This window comes from Temnothorax nylanderi, unplaced genomic scaffold, assembly GCF_030848795.1.
Source record: "Temnothorax nylanderi isolate EJ_2023f unplaced genomic scaffold, tnyl_v1.0 TNYL_tig0098_pilon, whole genome shotgun sequence".
NCBI classification, from domain to species: domain Eukaryota; kingdom Metazoa; phylum Arthropoda; class Insecta; order Hymenoptera; family Formicidae; genus Temnothorax; species Temnothorax nylanderi.
In genome coordinates, this window is record NW_027249160.1 from 118,956 (window position 1) to 135,542 (window position 16,587).

The window sequence follows — 16,587 nt, forward strand, 5'->3', positions numbered from 1 at the left end:
GACGCTCGAATCCAGCGTCGAGCGTCATCGTGAAATCGCACCTTTAGACTAGCCAATCACACTCATTCTTCAGAAGAAGGGAATAGCTATGATTTGCCAGCCTAAGAACTACCGATGTTATTAAACCCGATTAAGGGTGGCGTGTAACAGCGGTCAGTTCATTATTCTTCGACAAGGAGAATAATGGACTGTGATTGGTCAATTCTTACGACTTACAACACCCATTGTAGACCGGCCCTAAACTCACACAATTACGTTTAAGTAAATCAGGTTTAAATAAATCTGAGAACTTTTACAAGAAACATTGGGTGTGTTTAGGTAAGACACCGCTACTGTAGCGCTACACGAATGCGTACCAGCCATTGGCTGTTCATGGTAGCGCTACCATGAACAGCCAATGGGTGTGTTTAGGTAAGACACCGCTACTGTAGCGCTACACGAATGCGTACCAGCCATTGGCTGTTCATGGTAGCGCTACAGTAGCGCTACCATAAACAGCCAATGGCTGGTACGCATTCGTGTAGCGCTACAGTAGCAGTGTCTTACCTAAACACACCCAATGGCTGGTACGCATCCGTGTAGCGCTACAGTAGCGGTGTCTTACCTAAACACACCCATTATCACCGACAAATGTTACTCGCCTTCTTTAATTCTGCGAACTTTATATTTAAACCTTCCGCCTTACTCCCCCTCAATATTTAACCGCGGCTTGCGCCATCTGCTAAGCCGACATACAATCCGAATGGTATAATGGCCGTTTACATCCGTGACGGAGCAAGTTAAAGCGCCACTAAACAGAAGAAGAAGAAGAAGATCACCGACAAATACAATGTAAATGTTATTTTCTCAGCTCGGAATCTGCTCCGGAGAGACACTTGGAGAAACTGCAGAAGGAAAACTTGACAGCGAACGCGCTGAATGCCGTTGCCCCTCACAGCTGTATCCAGCATTTCGCCAAGATTTCGTCAGCCCGAATTATTTATACAGAAGTACGAGGAGCTAAAGTCTGCTAAAGTCGAAAAAGTTATATAGTGAGCCCTAGACTACATTTACTTACCAATGTAATGTAGATGTTACGGCATTTGTGCGGAAGGACAAGAAAATATGTATTTTTTTCAGAGTAGATTTGTTATAGATAACCGTGACTGGTTACCGAATCCTGTAGGTAATGTGTGCGATTTTGTGGTTCTCTTCGTGCTATGTCCACGATTTTATTTTTTGGAAAAAAAATCAAAAAATTGTGAGCCTAACGGAAGAGAACGAAAAAATCGTGCCGTGCACATTATCTACAGGATTCGGTAACAGACAAAATGCAGGCATGAGTCATGACCACTCTCATCCTCTTCTCTCTGATATTGTTAGCCTCAGGTTAAAAGCACCGATAACGGGTTGAAACAGATAAAAGGCCTGTTTGTTTTAGCTGACCTTCTTGCACAGTTCATCTCTTCTCTTTTTCTCTCCAACGTGAAAAAAAGCAGAGGAAAGATGAACCGTGCAAGAAGTTCAGCTAAACCGAACAGGCCTAAAACAAATGTTGGTACTATCACGTGTACATGCAATAAGCAACGAATGAAGACCTTTTAATACTTTAAGTGTCAAACAACTAGTCTGCCGTTTTTGCCTTGGACATTTCGACAAGAAGAAAGACATTCGCTTCCTTATTACTGATACCACTGGTGATATAAATAATTTAATAAAACTAGTATATTAAACTATGTAATATTATGTAATAATAGCAGGGAGATTTCGAAGCTTATTTAAATTAAGACTAATATGTTTGGATTAATACAAGATTACGTTTATACTTACTGCAATAACTTTCTCTTTGATACCGCCGAGAGGAAGTACCTTGCCCATGAGACTCAATTCGCCCGTCATTGCTACGTTTTGCCTGATGGCTTGATTTTTAGCTAGGGACAACGCGCTAGCGATCGTCACACCTGTCCTAGGTCCGACTTTCGGGGTCGCTCCTTCAGGCACGGGTATATGCAGGTGAGAATCATACAGAAATGTATTCGAAGAATCCTCCCGTTTTAGGTAATTCCTTGCCACAGTCATCGCGATATGTATGGACTCTTTCATCACGTCACCCAGATGACCGGTGACCTCGAAAGTACCCTCGGATTTTTTGCTACCGGTCGGTTTTCTAACGGTACTTTTAATGAATAGCGTGGAACCGCCCATGGCGGTCCACGCCAGTCCCATCACAACGCCAAGAGGCGTAATTTCGTACATTCTGTCGTGCGTGAATACGAGCTTGCCTACAAAATCCTGTAAGTTGTCCACGGTGACGTCGACTTTGTCGGCTTCCTTCTTGACAACTTTGAACGCCACTTTCCTGTGCACCTTCTCTATATGTTTCTGCAGACTTCTCACCCCTGATTCTCGACAATAAGATTTGATCAACGCTGTGAGCGCATTGTCTTGTATGTTGATTTGTTCCTTGCTGAGACCAGACTCGGTTCTAGCTTGTGGAACTAAGTACTGTTTCGCGATGGCGAGCTTTTCTTCGGCAACGTAACCGGACATGTCTATCATCTCCATACGATCTCTTAGGGGTTCCGGAATAGTGTCTATTACATTTGCCGTGCAAATGAATAGTACTTTCGATAAATCTGCTGGAACATCTAAATAGTGGTCCAGGAAGTTTACATTCTGTTCTGGATCCAGCATTTCGAGAAGAGCAGATGCTGGATCTCCTTGGTGTCCCCTAAAATAATACAGATAATGTTGTAGAGGATGCAAAAGTCCAAAAAAAAAAAATTTTTATACCAAAAATGTTAAATTCTTTTCAGATATTCTCTAAATGTTCTTTTAAGTATTTCGCAAGGAGATATTTTCTATTTTAACCCTTAAATGCCACACCTCTCAAGAATCTCGTAAATGACACATGGGGTCTAAAAGACCCCAGCATGAAAAATGTCTCCTTACTTATTGATTTTTTGATATTTAGTTATGAAAATTATTTTCAATGTTGTTCAAGGCTTAGAAAAGAGAATAAAATGCTTATATTGTTAAAATTTCAATTTCAACATAGTATAAAAAATTAAGATCGCCAACAGTTAAAATATTGGCTCCAAAATCAAAAAAATTATAAATAATAAATAAATAAATATGAGCTCCATTTTTGGCGGGAACATTTGAAAATATATCATTCTAAAGGGTCTGGGGTCCGCTGGACCCCGGGAGGCATTTAAGGGTTAAGATAATACGTATCAATTTTTTTTACTCTGAGACGTATATATTTTTTTATATAATACAATATTTACAAAGATTACATACTTGCCGATTTTGTCGATTTCATCTATCAGAATCAACGGATTCTCAGTTTTAATCTTCTTTAAGCACTGAATGACTTTGCCTGGCATGGCTCCCACATATGTTCTTCTGTGTCCTTTAATCTCAGCTACATCTGTCATTCCACCGACGCTAAATCTAAAATATTCTCTGTTCAAAGCGCGAGAGATCGATTTAGCTATTGAGATTTTGCCGACCCCAGGAGGCCCATAGAAACACAATATTTTTCCTTGTGTACTGCCTTTCAGTTGACTGACAGCAATAAATTCTGTAATTAAAAGCATAATATACAATGAAAAGCATTATTATTATTTAAATAATATCTACAGGTATATGAGCGCATTTGTGTACCAAGTATTCTTTTCTTTATATCGTCCATTCCGTAGTGGTCCTCATCCAAAATTTGGCGGCATCTTGAAAATTTAGATTCTCTGTACTTGTCACACCTCATGGCATAGACGTAAGCCAGTCGAGATAATTTCTTGTAACACTAAGAAATATAAAATTTACATGAAATTTATATAAATCATCAACGTATGTAATATATATACTTAATATTATATTCGATACACACTTGAATTCGCTACTATGACTTTCTAAAAAGGAAAGTTTATTCAATTCCTCTTCCAAGACATCCATGATTGGTTTGGGAACTGTCTTTTGTCTTATTCTTTCCCTGTACTTTTCTTCTATCACATCTTTATCATCCTTTTCCAGCCCTAACTCTTTCTTAATAACTTTCAATTGTTCGTGAAGAATATATTTTCTATGTTGTTGTTTTACTTTCTCCTCAACCTCTCTGCCAATTTTTTGCTGCAGCTTACTTAATTCATATTCCTTTTTCAAAAGCGCAAGCGACAACCTCAGTCTTTTTAAAATCTATGAATGAAATATTATTTTAATATTTTCCATAAAATCTTATATGCTGTACATGATACAATGCAATGATATACTTACGTCCATTTCTTCTAAAACTTGCTGCAATTCCTGTGCATCCGCTCTAGTTAAGGCAGCACCTAAATCATTGAGGTAAACCGAGTTATCCACAACTCTTTGTCCCTGATGCAGCATTTGTTGCAGAGATTGGCGATACAAAGGATTCATGCTAATTATGCCTCGGATTGTTTTGATGAGTTCTTGCGTCAATGCCTGTTTAGAAAATATTTCTGACAGTGAAATTAGTTTCTGATATTGTAATTTACAATATCTAGTAATATATAGTATCACATAACACAAGGTACATTCAAATTGACTGTTTATATTATATATATATATATATATATATACCTACTATGTAATAATCTGTTATTTTTTCAACGCTTCACGTGAAAACTTTAATTTGTTATATCGTCTAAAGTTTAGAATCTAAACGTACCAATGCCATCCCCCGCTTTTTTCTTACGGAGAATTACTCAGAAGATCGAACCTCCCCTCCCTACAACATATTTAAGTGGCGATAAAATCGGTGAAGTGTAACCTTTTATGCATATTTACCACATTCTAATATATACTACGAAACTGAAATCGAATAAGTATACGTGCAATCATGCTGATCAATTAATGTCACGAACTTGAATATTCCCGCGAATGCAATGTTGACACAAGTGTGCCAACATACTGGATCGAACATACATACGTACACCATATACATGTTGCGTCATATTGCGCACCATGTTCCGGAATCAGTGTCGCGAATCTCGTTTTCAAAGTGAAGACCCCGCACCCCGCACGCATACACATGTCATGTCGTGAAATCAAATCATCGGCCCGGGAAACGACAATCCGTGAATCGCACGCTACCGTGAATCTTGTTGTGTGTATATCGTATATGAACATCGCCTGCTGTTGTGACGGCGTGCGTGACCGCGCATTGTCGTTGTCATCATTGTTGTTGATTCCGTGCAAGCTCGGTTGGTCAAAATGGCGTGAATCGACCGCGCGTTTTTAAGGTTATCTTTGCTCGTGGCGGGTCCAACCGCGCGGCGGGACCGCGTACACGCAACATCCATAGCTGAGTTTTTTTTTTTGTACGAGTGCGCGTTTTACGTCTGCACATTTGCACGTTATCACCCACGTTTATTGTGCTACGAGTTACATGAATTATGAGGACGGAATGCCCGCAAGCAGTAACAGTCGTATCCGCGATTATTACCCATCGCGGATGTCTGAGCGGCAACAGCTCGCGTTACTTTTGCAAATGACTTCTCAGGAAATGGTATCAGGTGAGAGTCAAAGAAAAAGAAAAACGGACTAACATAGCGAACACCCTGATCAAATGCGTGATTGACGAATACAACGCAACGGCGTGAAGTAAGCCCGTAATGGTGAACGCTGTAAAATTGCGCGCGCTTTTCTCGCTGGTTGAATCGCATTGATGAGACACTCGGTGTGCGATTCTCACGTAATTAATTGTGAGATGCAAGCTCATCAAAATTCTTTAAGACGAGTTGTCAAACCAATGACGATGTGGCAATAACCTATGACGTCGTTTTATATCGTATCATCGATTGTTATATTTGTTGACTTATGTTATTGTTTATGAGATCGGACGCTTTGCATTTTTGCGGTAATTATATAGCTGCGTAATCTCATGTCATCTATACGTGTCTTTACGCAGGAAACGCGAAGGAATGCGGAAGGTCTAGTTCCTTCATTCGAATGAATCTTGCCACCCTGTCTGCCCACATGTTCAGGTTTACCAACCATGCAGTTGACAGGCGGGCTAAAGGTTCGACCGTGGGATACGATGATTGATGGATCAAAAGATACGCGTAAAAAAAAAGAAATATTATTAACGTCGTTATACAGTGTAACATCGCGAAATTAAAATTTCCATCGTTCGAAAATCGAGGTTTTTTTTTTTTAAATTCATCATTAGTAAACTCCTTATCGAAAAACATAAGTTTGCTATAGGATCAAAGAGATGATAAAAATAAAGCTACAATTGCGATAAAAGCTATTATCTAATGCAATTATCTCTTTTCTATCGATCACACTAATTATTTAAAAAAATTTTGATAAAGTTTCAAAAACTGTTATATTTCTTAAACTTTTTTGTTCATAACTTTTTAATAAATAACGACTAAAATCTTTAAAAGGTTACTCAGGAGAGTGCTCTCATATAAAGTCAAAATCATTCTAGGATGAAAATATTATATTTGCAAAAAATTGAATTTTTTTATTGATAAAGTAGAAGATATAAGCTTTCTTTTGAGACGTTTCCGAATCATTTATCATGTTTCGTTCACCTCTGTGAAGTTAGCCCCACTTTTTCAAAATTTGAAAAAAATAAGCACCAGTTTTGGTTGCCCCTTTCCCCCCCCCCCAGAGTTCTAGAGTTCTCAATTGATAATAGAAAGAGTTTCGTTGATTAAAGCGGTAAAAACACCATTTGAAGGAACGGGGGGAGGGGTCAACTTCACGATTCTGTAATTTTAAAGAGCTATATACATATAAATTTTCTTGTTTTTAATTTTAGCGTTTTGATCATTAAAAATAATCGTTAGGTTAGAACTCTTCTGCGGGCTATCAGAACTCTTAAGAAATTGACGAATTAAAAAAAAATTTTTTTTTGAAAATTTTTAAGTTTATATAGGCCAAAAATTTTTTCGGAAATTCGGCAATTTCTTAAGAGTTTTAGTAGTCTTCTTTCCGAAGAGTTCTATACCAGGGGAAGTTGCCCCAGTACCGGATAATATGATATTTGCATATTTCTACTTAGAAGTGTGCAAATATTATATTCCGGTACTGGGACAACTTCTTCTATAGTGTGTAAAAGTATAAAATGTTGAAACATTAGATTTATCTGACAATTATAAATTGGCATCAATTTTTTATTAGGGCTCCTAAGTATTTGAATAAATGACTATCCGGGTACCCGAGATCGATTGCGATACGGATCTCAAAACCGCAATATTCGGGTTATTCGCGGATCCGCAGATACCCGACAATTTGAAGCGTCGGATCCGGATCCGCTACGTTCGCGGCGAACTCGACCGAAGTCGCCTAGCAACCTAGACAATTTTACAATCAACAAATTGATATCTTTTATCTACTATCACGACATAATCTGATACGATTGCCGGGAATCGTAAATTATTTCTGCTAAGAATTTGTGTCTGAAATTATCGTAAGTTTTATTTTATTACGTTTACACTATACATTTGGTTATATTTCACAAAGGTTCTCTCCGTATTTTTCTTTTACTCGCATTTATATAAACTAAATAAAATATTCACATATATTAACATATTCGTTAATTCCTACCAATTATTCGAGAGTCTTCGGCTATCATAAAATCTTGTGAAAACAGTTACTACATATTCGTAACACTTTCTTACATCTATCGACTTTACACGGTATCGCTAAGTCCTGAGCAGAATATAATATAAAATATCCTTTCCTTCTATAAAGTATTGCAAAGTTGTGAAGGGCAAGATCAACATTAACATGTTAAGCAGTTGGGTGTGGAGGCACTGCGAACGTTCGGCGGATGGTTCGGAAGCAACCTGCAAAATCTGCGATATAGTGCTTCGTACAAAAGGATCAACATCGTCGATAAATAAACATTTACGAGTTGTTCATGGAATGAACATCGAAGACAGTGCAGAAAACAGAAAACGCAGGTTCGGAAAGCATTCTACTATAAAATATTATTTACAGTAATGTAGATATTTTTATATTCGAAATGGATATTTGGTAGCAATTTATGCAATTTTATTTATCTGAAGTGGTATAAACTAACGTAGCAAGTCCCTTATGGAAAAAGCAACTGCTGCAATTTCCGTTTTAAAACCATTGCAAGTAGCTACTACTGTTCTTTGCGGTAATTCTCACACACCAATTTCGATGGTAAATCCTGTAATTCGTAGTCTTATTGACATTCATTTATCATGTACTGACTCAGATTGTGAAAGCGTGCGCAAATTAAAAGATATAATATTAATTGATCTGCGAAGACGATTTGTACTTGATCGCGAAAATATGAATTTTGATGAAATTCCAGCTCCTCGACAGATTGCTCAGTTTTTAGATCCTCGTTATAAAAATCTGGAAAATGAGCCTGCCGAAGTAAGGCAAATTATTCATACATATATAAAAAATTTATGTGTTCAACAAGTTACAAATAATAATAATAATAATAACAGTAATACTTCACCCGTATCAAGCAGTGCCCTCGATTTTCTTTTCGGAATGCAGCCAAACAATCGCGACATAAACACGCAGTTTGAACTGTATGTAACCGAACCGCAAATTAGCCATAATTCTGATATATTTAAGTGGTGGAAATCAAACGAAGAGCGCTTTCCCGCTATAGCATCGTTTGCAAAAAAGTTTTTAGGTATCCCGTCCACCTCTGCCGGCGCTGAACGCGTATTTTCAACAGCAGGAAACATTGTTACCGCTAAACGTAGTTCGTTACTGCCTGAAAATGTTGATGTACTTGTATTTCTTTTTCAAAACCGACATTTTTTACAATTGCAGAAAGATCTCGAGAATGAAACTGTATAAAATTAAAATAAATAAATTTCGTAATTTCTATGTGCAAATTTAATTAATAAATGTGTCTTTATTTTTTTACTTTAGAGTGTTCTTTAGTCTGTATTTTATATTTGTCAGAGTTTGACCACACACATACGTACATGCATACAAAGAAGCAAAAAACGATGATTATGAAGATGAAGGTTTTCATAATAGGCATGTATGTGTTGCGTGGTCAAACTTTGACAAATACCGTATGCCGTGCGTACACTGAGAAAAAAATTTGTTAATCCCAAAAAATCTTTAGTCCGATACGAACAACTAAACATCTTAGTTAGTTTAACTAAACATTAGTTGAATTAATTAATTTTGATTAAAAAATTTTATAAGTTGACATAAATGTACTATATCTTCTTTAGTGCAATTTAATAATTGTTGAAACAACTAGTGTTTAGTTAAACATAACTAACTAACAAGTTTTGTTGCTCGTATTGGACTAAATATTTTCAAAGGGTCCAGTAGAACTCCGAACCTAAAATCTAACAAAATCGTCTATTGGCCCTCTTTGAACCTTTCAACTTTTATTTGAAACATTCTTTTAATAAATCAGTACTTACTGAGATAATTGACCGTTCCGGAACTTTTGGTACACTAACAAGAAAAACAATTTGTTAATCCCAAAAAATATTTAGTTCGGTTACATACAGTTCAAACTGCGTGTTTATGTCGCGATTGTTTGGCTGCATTCCGAAAAGAAAATCGAGGGCACTGCTTGATACGGGTGAAGTATTACTGTTATTATTATTATTATTATTATTTGTAACTTGTTGAACACATACATTTTTTATATATGTATGAATAATTTGCATTACTTCGGCAGGCTCATTTTCCAGATTTTTATAACGAGGATCTAAAAACTGAGCAATCTGTCGAGGAGCTGGAATTTCATCAAAATTCATATTTTCGCGATCAAGTACAAACCGTCTTCGCAGATCAATTGATATTATATCTTTTAATTTGCGCACGCTTTCACAATCTGAGTCAGTACATGATAAATAAATGTCAATAAGACTACGAATTACAGGATTTACCATCGAAATTGGTGTGTGAGAATTACCGCAAAGAACAGTAGTAGCTACTTGCAATGGTTTTAAAACGGAAATTAGTTCGCTTATAAATGTCCATTCGCGTCTGTTATTTCGAGCTGTTCAGCAGTAGAACGAGAAACTATTTTCCTATTCGCTAGAACATTTTCAACAGGAACCCTGTTCTGAAGCAAGCGATCAAGCATGAAGTATATTGAGTTCCATCGCGTAGGGCAACTTTGAATTAATTTTAAAACAGCTAATCTAAGTATTTTTTGTTGTTCTTGAAGTGCATTGTTTGCTTTATACGAATGATGGAACAGAGATACAATTTTTTTGACAGTACAACAAATTCGATGTATCGTAGAATCATTTAGACCTTCTTTTATACTTAATTGTAGAGTATGAGCTGCACAAGATGTGCCTGATTTCACTTCAGCGTCTATATTTTTGAGAGCTCCGAGCATATTTGCTGCATTATCGGTGACAATCGCCATTGCTTTATCCGTCAATTCCCAGTCACTTATAATGGAGTTAATTTTACTAGCTAAGTTTGCACTTGTATGTGCTTCGTCCATTGCCGTCGTGATTAAATTGTAGGACTTTCCTTCCCATTTGTCATTTATAAAATGAGCATTTACAGTGATATAGGAATCTTCGGATCTAGAGGTCCAGCCATCGGTTGAGAAAGACACTGATAATGCAGCATTTAATTCTGCTTTAATTTGCGAGCTTACATCGTCGTAAACAAGCATTAACCTATTTTTAAATGTTGCTTCACATGGCACTTTGTAATTTGGCTCGACTAATTTCATAAAATCGCGAAATCCGGTACTACCGATGAATGAAAGCGGTAGTTGATTCGACACTACCATTTTAATTGAAGCTCTGTCAAGGAGCTCAGATCTTTCTGAACTACATGGCCGTGAGCTAGCGTTAACCTGTCCGTAAGAACTTCGATGGAGTAACCGACGTTTCTGTTGCGACCGTACGGAGGTTTTGGGTACGCAATTGCTAGGTGAAGTATTTTCGGATGTTTGATTATTCAGGGTACATTCATTTGATGACGAGCTCGCAATATAGGGATTGTCTTCTTGGATATAGGATATGTCATCTTGAATTGTGTTGTCAGTATGACTGAAAGGAAAGAAAATAAAAGGAGAGGATTATAAAGGAAAACATTATTCTTAGAAAGAAAAGGACCGTGCAAAAAATCCCTTACGGAGAAATGCTACAGAAAAGACTACTATAATTACGAAAAAAGTATACGAAACTATAATAAATATTACAATAATTGCTGTAGTTTTGTGATTTTTTTTGCAACCGCAGTTGCTTTTTCCATAAGGGACTTGCTACGTTAGTTTATACCACTTCAGATAAATAAAATTGCATAAATTGCTATCAAATATCCATTTCGAATATAAAAATATCTACATTACTGTAAATAATATTTTATAGTAGAATGCTTTCCGAACCTGCGTTTTCTGTTTTCTGCACTGTCTTCGATGTTCATTCCATGAACAACTCGTAAATGTTTATTTATCGACGATGTTGATCCTTTTGTACGAAGCACTATATCGCAGATTTTGCAGGTTGCTTCCGAACCATCCGCCGAACGTTCGCAGTGCCTCCACACCCAACTGCTTAACATGTTAATGTTGATCTTGCCCTTCACAACTTTGCAATACTTTATAGAAGGAAAGGATATTTTATATTATATTCTGCTCAGGACTTAGCGATACCGTGTAAAGTCGATAGATGTAAGAAAGTGTTACGAATATATAGTAACTGTTTTCACAAGATTTTATGATAGCCGAAGACTCTCGAATAATTGGTAGGAATTAACGAATATGTTAATATATGTGAATATTTTATTTAGTTTATATAAATGCGAGTAAAAGAAAAATACGGAGAGAACCTTTGTGAAATATAACCAAATGTATAGTGTAAACGTAATAAAATAAAACTTACGATAATTTCAGACACAAATTCTTAGCAGAAATAATTTACGATTCCCGGCAATCGTCTCAGATTATGTCGTGATAGTAGATAAAAGATATCAATTTGTTGATTGTAAAATTGTCTAGGTTGCTAGGCGACTTCGGTCGAGTTCGCCGCGAACGTAGCGGATCCGGATCCGACGCTTCAAATTGTCGGGTATCTGCGGATCCGCGAATAACCCGAATATTGCGGTTTTGAAGCGTCACTTGTTTTCGCTGTCCGAATAATCGGGTATCCGGATAGCGTCAGATTTGATCGTATATTGAAGCCCTATTTTTTATATCAAATCTTTTGTACAAATGTTTATACAATGTGGGGCGCGTGTAACTTGGCGTCATTTTTTTACTTCTTTAAAAAAATAATTTTATAGATTTATACTAATTTCACTTATTTTATAGTTTAACGGAAAACTGAATAGCTCAGAGCTTTAGCGTCAAGAACAGTTGAAAAAGAATTAAAAATGAAGACATGGGAGAGACTGTGTGTGTAGTTAGCATATCAATTGTCAGCATATAAAAAAAGTGGAGTTCTTTTTACATACAACCGAGTTCTATAGTTCCTGATAAATAACAATGGTTCTGGTCATTCAACATGAAAAAACGGAAGTTCAGAAATGATATGCTATATGACTTCCCGCGAAGTCAGCATATCAAATCATTTTTTCGAATTTTACTCCGTTGAATTTTATAGCTTTCGACGAGTTCTATAACATAATTCTGACTGCAGGCTACCTCTACCTCTAAATAATTATTAAACAATTATTATCAGCATATCACTCATATTACAGTGATATGGTATGCTTCTACGATAAGTTCTCGGTTCGTTCGAGGTTTAAACAATAATTCTACGCCCTCACGGAAAAATCGATATGGTTATCAGATGCAGAATTGTGGTTGCCACAACCACAATAAATAGTAATATTTTGGACAGCCATATCTGTGGTTGTCACACCCACATTGATGTGGTTATGCTGCCGTACTGCCGTAGTTGAAGGGGGCCTATTACGTATCTTTTCACGAGGTGAAAATGCGTAAAGTGAACAGATTTACTAGATTTCGATCAATGAAATCGTAGATACTCTAGTGAATTCTCTCACTTTTCGCATTTTCATCTCGTGAAAAGATACGTAATAGGCCCCGAGATCACTATACCTATGGTTAAGAACAACATAACCTAACCATATAGAACTGATGCTAGCGCTGGCGCGGCGGTGCGGCAACTATATGATATGGTTGTCACAATCACACGGGCTCATCTATAGAGAAGTAGTGGAGGCAACTATATGCATTTGGTACACATAAACATAGTGAATGTTGAGACCCAAAACAATCTGGATGCCCCGACAATTCGTACGTCAACAATTTAATTTCAGTTGTCTGAACCTTAGCCGTTTTTTCCGTGCTCTGATGATAGTTTCGCGTAGTTCTGACCACTGGCTATTTCTATATAATTATTAACAATTATTGTCATATTACCCATACTAAAGTGATACGCTGTTCTTACGATGAATTCTCGTTTCGTTTCGTTTCGTTTTATAACCATAATTTTAGCATTACACAAATAAATTTGGCGCAAACTTTTTATTGAGTGATATGCTGATAATGATTGTTAATAATTATTTAGAGATGGTCAGTGGTCAGAACTACGCAGAACTATCATTAACGGGCCTGGAACTATTGTTTAAAACCTCGAACGAACCGAGAACTTGTCGCAGAAGCATAGCATATCATCATAGTATGAGTGATATGCTGATAATAATTGTTAATAATTATTTAGAGGTAGCCTGCGGTCAGAACTATGTTATAGAACTATAGAACTCGTCGAAAACTATAAAATTCAATGGAATAAATTTCGAAAAAATGATATGATATGCTGACTTCGCGGGAAGTTAGCATGTCATTTCTCAACTTCCGTTTATTTATGTTAAGGATGTATATCGCTTATGTCAAAATAGAGGGATGAAGCTGAAATTTACAGAGATTATCCACATATATATCCTAAAAACCTGTGTTAAACTTGCGATCGATTGTCTGACCCGTTTCTGAGATATTTGCTTTAAAAGTTACAGAAATTGTATATATAATATATATTAGATATATTTCCCATGTAAATATCATAATATGTATCTCTGCTCCTGTACAGTAAAAATAAATGAAATTTTTATGGTACACTTCTATGACATCGAGAATTGCAATTACGATTTTTTAAGTTTTTCTGTTAATTTTTTTTTCAAATTTTTAATGATTTATTTAAACAATATTAAGTACAAAAATGGGACAAAATTGCGATTAAATAATTTCTGAGACTAGCTTTACACTGTTTAATCAAGAAAACAAAATTATACTACATATAGCTATACGTAAAACATCCTTAAATGACCAGAACTATAGAATTATTGTTAAAATTTATTAGGAACTATAGAACTCGGTTATATGCAAAGAGAACTCTACTTTGTTTTATACTAGACATCACAGACGCGCGCTACGCGCGCGCTATTTATTTTTAATATTTCACTGTTACATTAACCACACAACTATGTCAAAATGTGTCATGACAGTCGCTCATGAAGTAAGCGTAACAAGAGAACCAATCAGCATCGCGGAAAAGCGACAAAAATACTTCGATAGATTCGAGTATCGATGACATGCCTTTTTTAGAAGAGGATGCTGACAATTGATATGCTAACTTCATACACATAGAGACTAGAAGGAGACAAGCGATACAAGAAATAAATGAGTTCGAGTTGGCGAATTTCTTTTAATTTTCGCTGAAAATCAGTATAAGAAATTCAATTTTTATTGCGTTTTTAAAACGTTTCTCCCAATTTTATGCATCTTCGATTTAAAATAAATTTTAAGTACATAAAGTGACCTAGGACTTTATTTTATAAAAATGCGTTTAATTATATGCAAAATTTATATAAATATGCAAACTTGTGGAAAATGTTTGAGTAGATTGAGTAAAGATTGAGTAAATATATAAAAATTAATTAACGTTAATTAGTTGTAAACATTATAATTTGTTCACATTATTAATGCTTTCGTAAAACATGCAAAAAGTAACAAATATGAAATTTGCATATAATCCCAAGTCTATTTATAATACTTAGTTTTATTCAAATAATTTATAATTTTGTTTATTATAAGTTACGAAACCTATTTTATTTAGACGATTTAATAATTACAATATTTCATTCCGCAACTAGATGGAAATCGTCCGGAAAATACGAGTGTAACGAATACCTCTTCAAGAGCATCATTGTTGCAACAACAACGCGGTGCAAAAGGTCGCTGGTCGAATAAAAATGGAGAATCCCCCGTCCAGACAACAATCAGTCGCAAGGAGGACTTTCGAGTACGGCAGGTGCTTGTGAACGGCTATGATATAAATGCATCTAGGGAAATAAATGGTAAGTTGAAATAACAAAAATTATAATCAATTATTGATAAAAATTTTATTAATAAAAAATAGAATAGTTTTCTAAGAATATTATCTTCTAAGATCGATTTATTTTCTTTATTCTTCTAAAAATTAAAGTTAAAAAATATATATAGATGTATATAATATATATATTTTTTTTTTAACTTTAATTTTATAAAGAATAAAGCGATCTTAGAAGACAATATTTTTAGAAAACTTCAATTTTTTATATATATCTATGTTTATATATCTAATATATATATACATATATATATGGGGAATTCCATGCCAAATCAACCGAGGATTTTCCTCGACCATTTTTGATTTGGCCGAAATTTTTTTGTGTTTTCATACTAAATGAAAAGTAGCTTCCATGATTTTTTTTATATTTTTATCTCTACCCATACTCAAGTTATGGATTTTTTCAAAAAAATGCAGTTTAAAATTTCAAAAATTTCAAATGCCTGTAACTTTAAGAAGAAAAAAGATATTGTAAAAAATGATGTAATATTTTTTTTTCGTTTTTTACTGTACTTTTCGAAGAAAATATCGAAAAAAAATTTAATGAACAATATGACTGTTTTTTTTTAGGATTTAAGTAAAAAGTGTTTTTTTTCTCAATGCGACCGTTTTGATTTTTTTCAAAAAAATCTCAAATTCTAGACTTAGTTTCGAAATTTTTAAGCCATTGATGAAGGTGGGATTTCAATAACTTCGATTTTTTAAGGGACTTTTTCTTCATTTTTTTCGAAAATAATTTTTTTTAAATAAGATAGACTCTACTTATAACAAAATTATGTTTCAAAGAACCATTTTTGAGAATTAATTACAGAACCCTCTGTAAACACGTTATCGTGTCCATTCATGCACTCGATTCTTCGCGCAAAACGTTCTGTTCTTCCTGTAATAGAAAATTACAAAATATAAAATATAGCGTTCAGTACAAACAGCGACCCTGTTGTCAATTAAATCTTTATGTCTTAAATATTTTAACAGTTTATACTTTTACACACCAGGGAATAAATCATTTCATTATTTGTATAAAAGATTTGATATAAAAAACTGCTAAACTTATCGTTGTCAATAAAATATAATGTTTCAACAATTTATGCTTTTACACCCTAGTGAATAAATCCTTTCATTATTTGTTCAAAAGATTTGATATAAAAAAACTGATGCCAACTAGATTCTATAAAATTTGAATTATTATGTTTTGATATGAAAGGAGGATGTTTGATTTTTGCGAAACGGAATCAAACCTTATTCTAATAAATAACATAAGTGAAGACAAGTTCAACGATAC

General features: G+C 35.1%; 2 protein-coding genes across 6 annotated transcripts in view; one reads left to right on the forward strand and one right to left on the reverse strand.

Annotated features, from left to right (window-relative positions):
* Positions 1 to 16,587, forward strand: part of LOC139775423 (uncharacterized) — a 52,682-nt gene that overhangs the window by 5,822 nt on the left and 30,273 nt on the right. For 2 of the 5 annotated variants that reach the window (XM_071711370.1, XM_071711371.1), the window contains exons 1-2: positions 5,041 to 5,519; positions 15,070 to 15,273. In XM_071711370.1, the coding sequence (XP_071567471.1) occupies positions 5,393 to 5,519; positions 15,070 to 15,273 (331 nt within the window). In that variant the 5' untranslated portion in view covers positions 5,041 to 5,392. Of the gene's footprint in view, positions 1 to 5,040; positions 5,520 to 5,966; positions 6,069 to 15,069; positions 15,274 to 16,587 lie in introns of those variants that run through there. The other 3 variants (XM_071711372.1, XM_071711373.1, XM_071711377.1) reach the window with 3 other exon arrangements.
* LOC139775425 (lon protease homolog, mitochondrial-like) lies at positions 1,551 to 5,058 on the reverse strand. Its single transcript, XM_071711380.1, is given in 8 exon segments — positions 1,551 to 2,710; positions 3,283 to 3,565; positions 3,649 to 3,702; positions 3,705 to 3,787; positions 3,872 to 4,176; positions 4,255 to 4,446; positions 4,673 to 4,732; positions 4,938 to 5,058. Coding segments are annotated over 7 exon segments (1,854 nt in total). The 5' UTR covers positions 4,682 to 4,732; positions 4,938 to 5,058; the 3' UTR covers positions 1,551 to 1,782.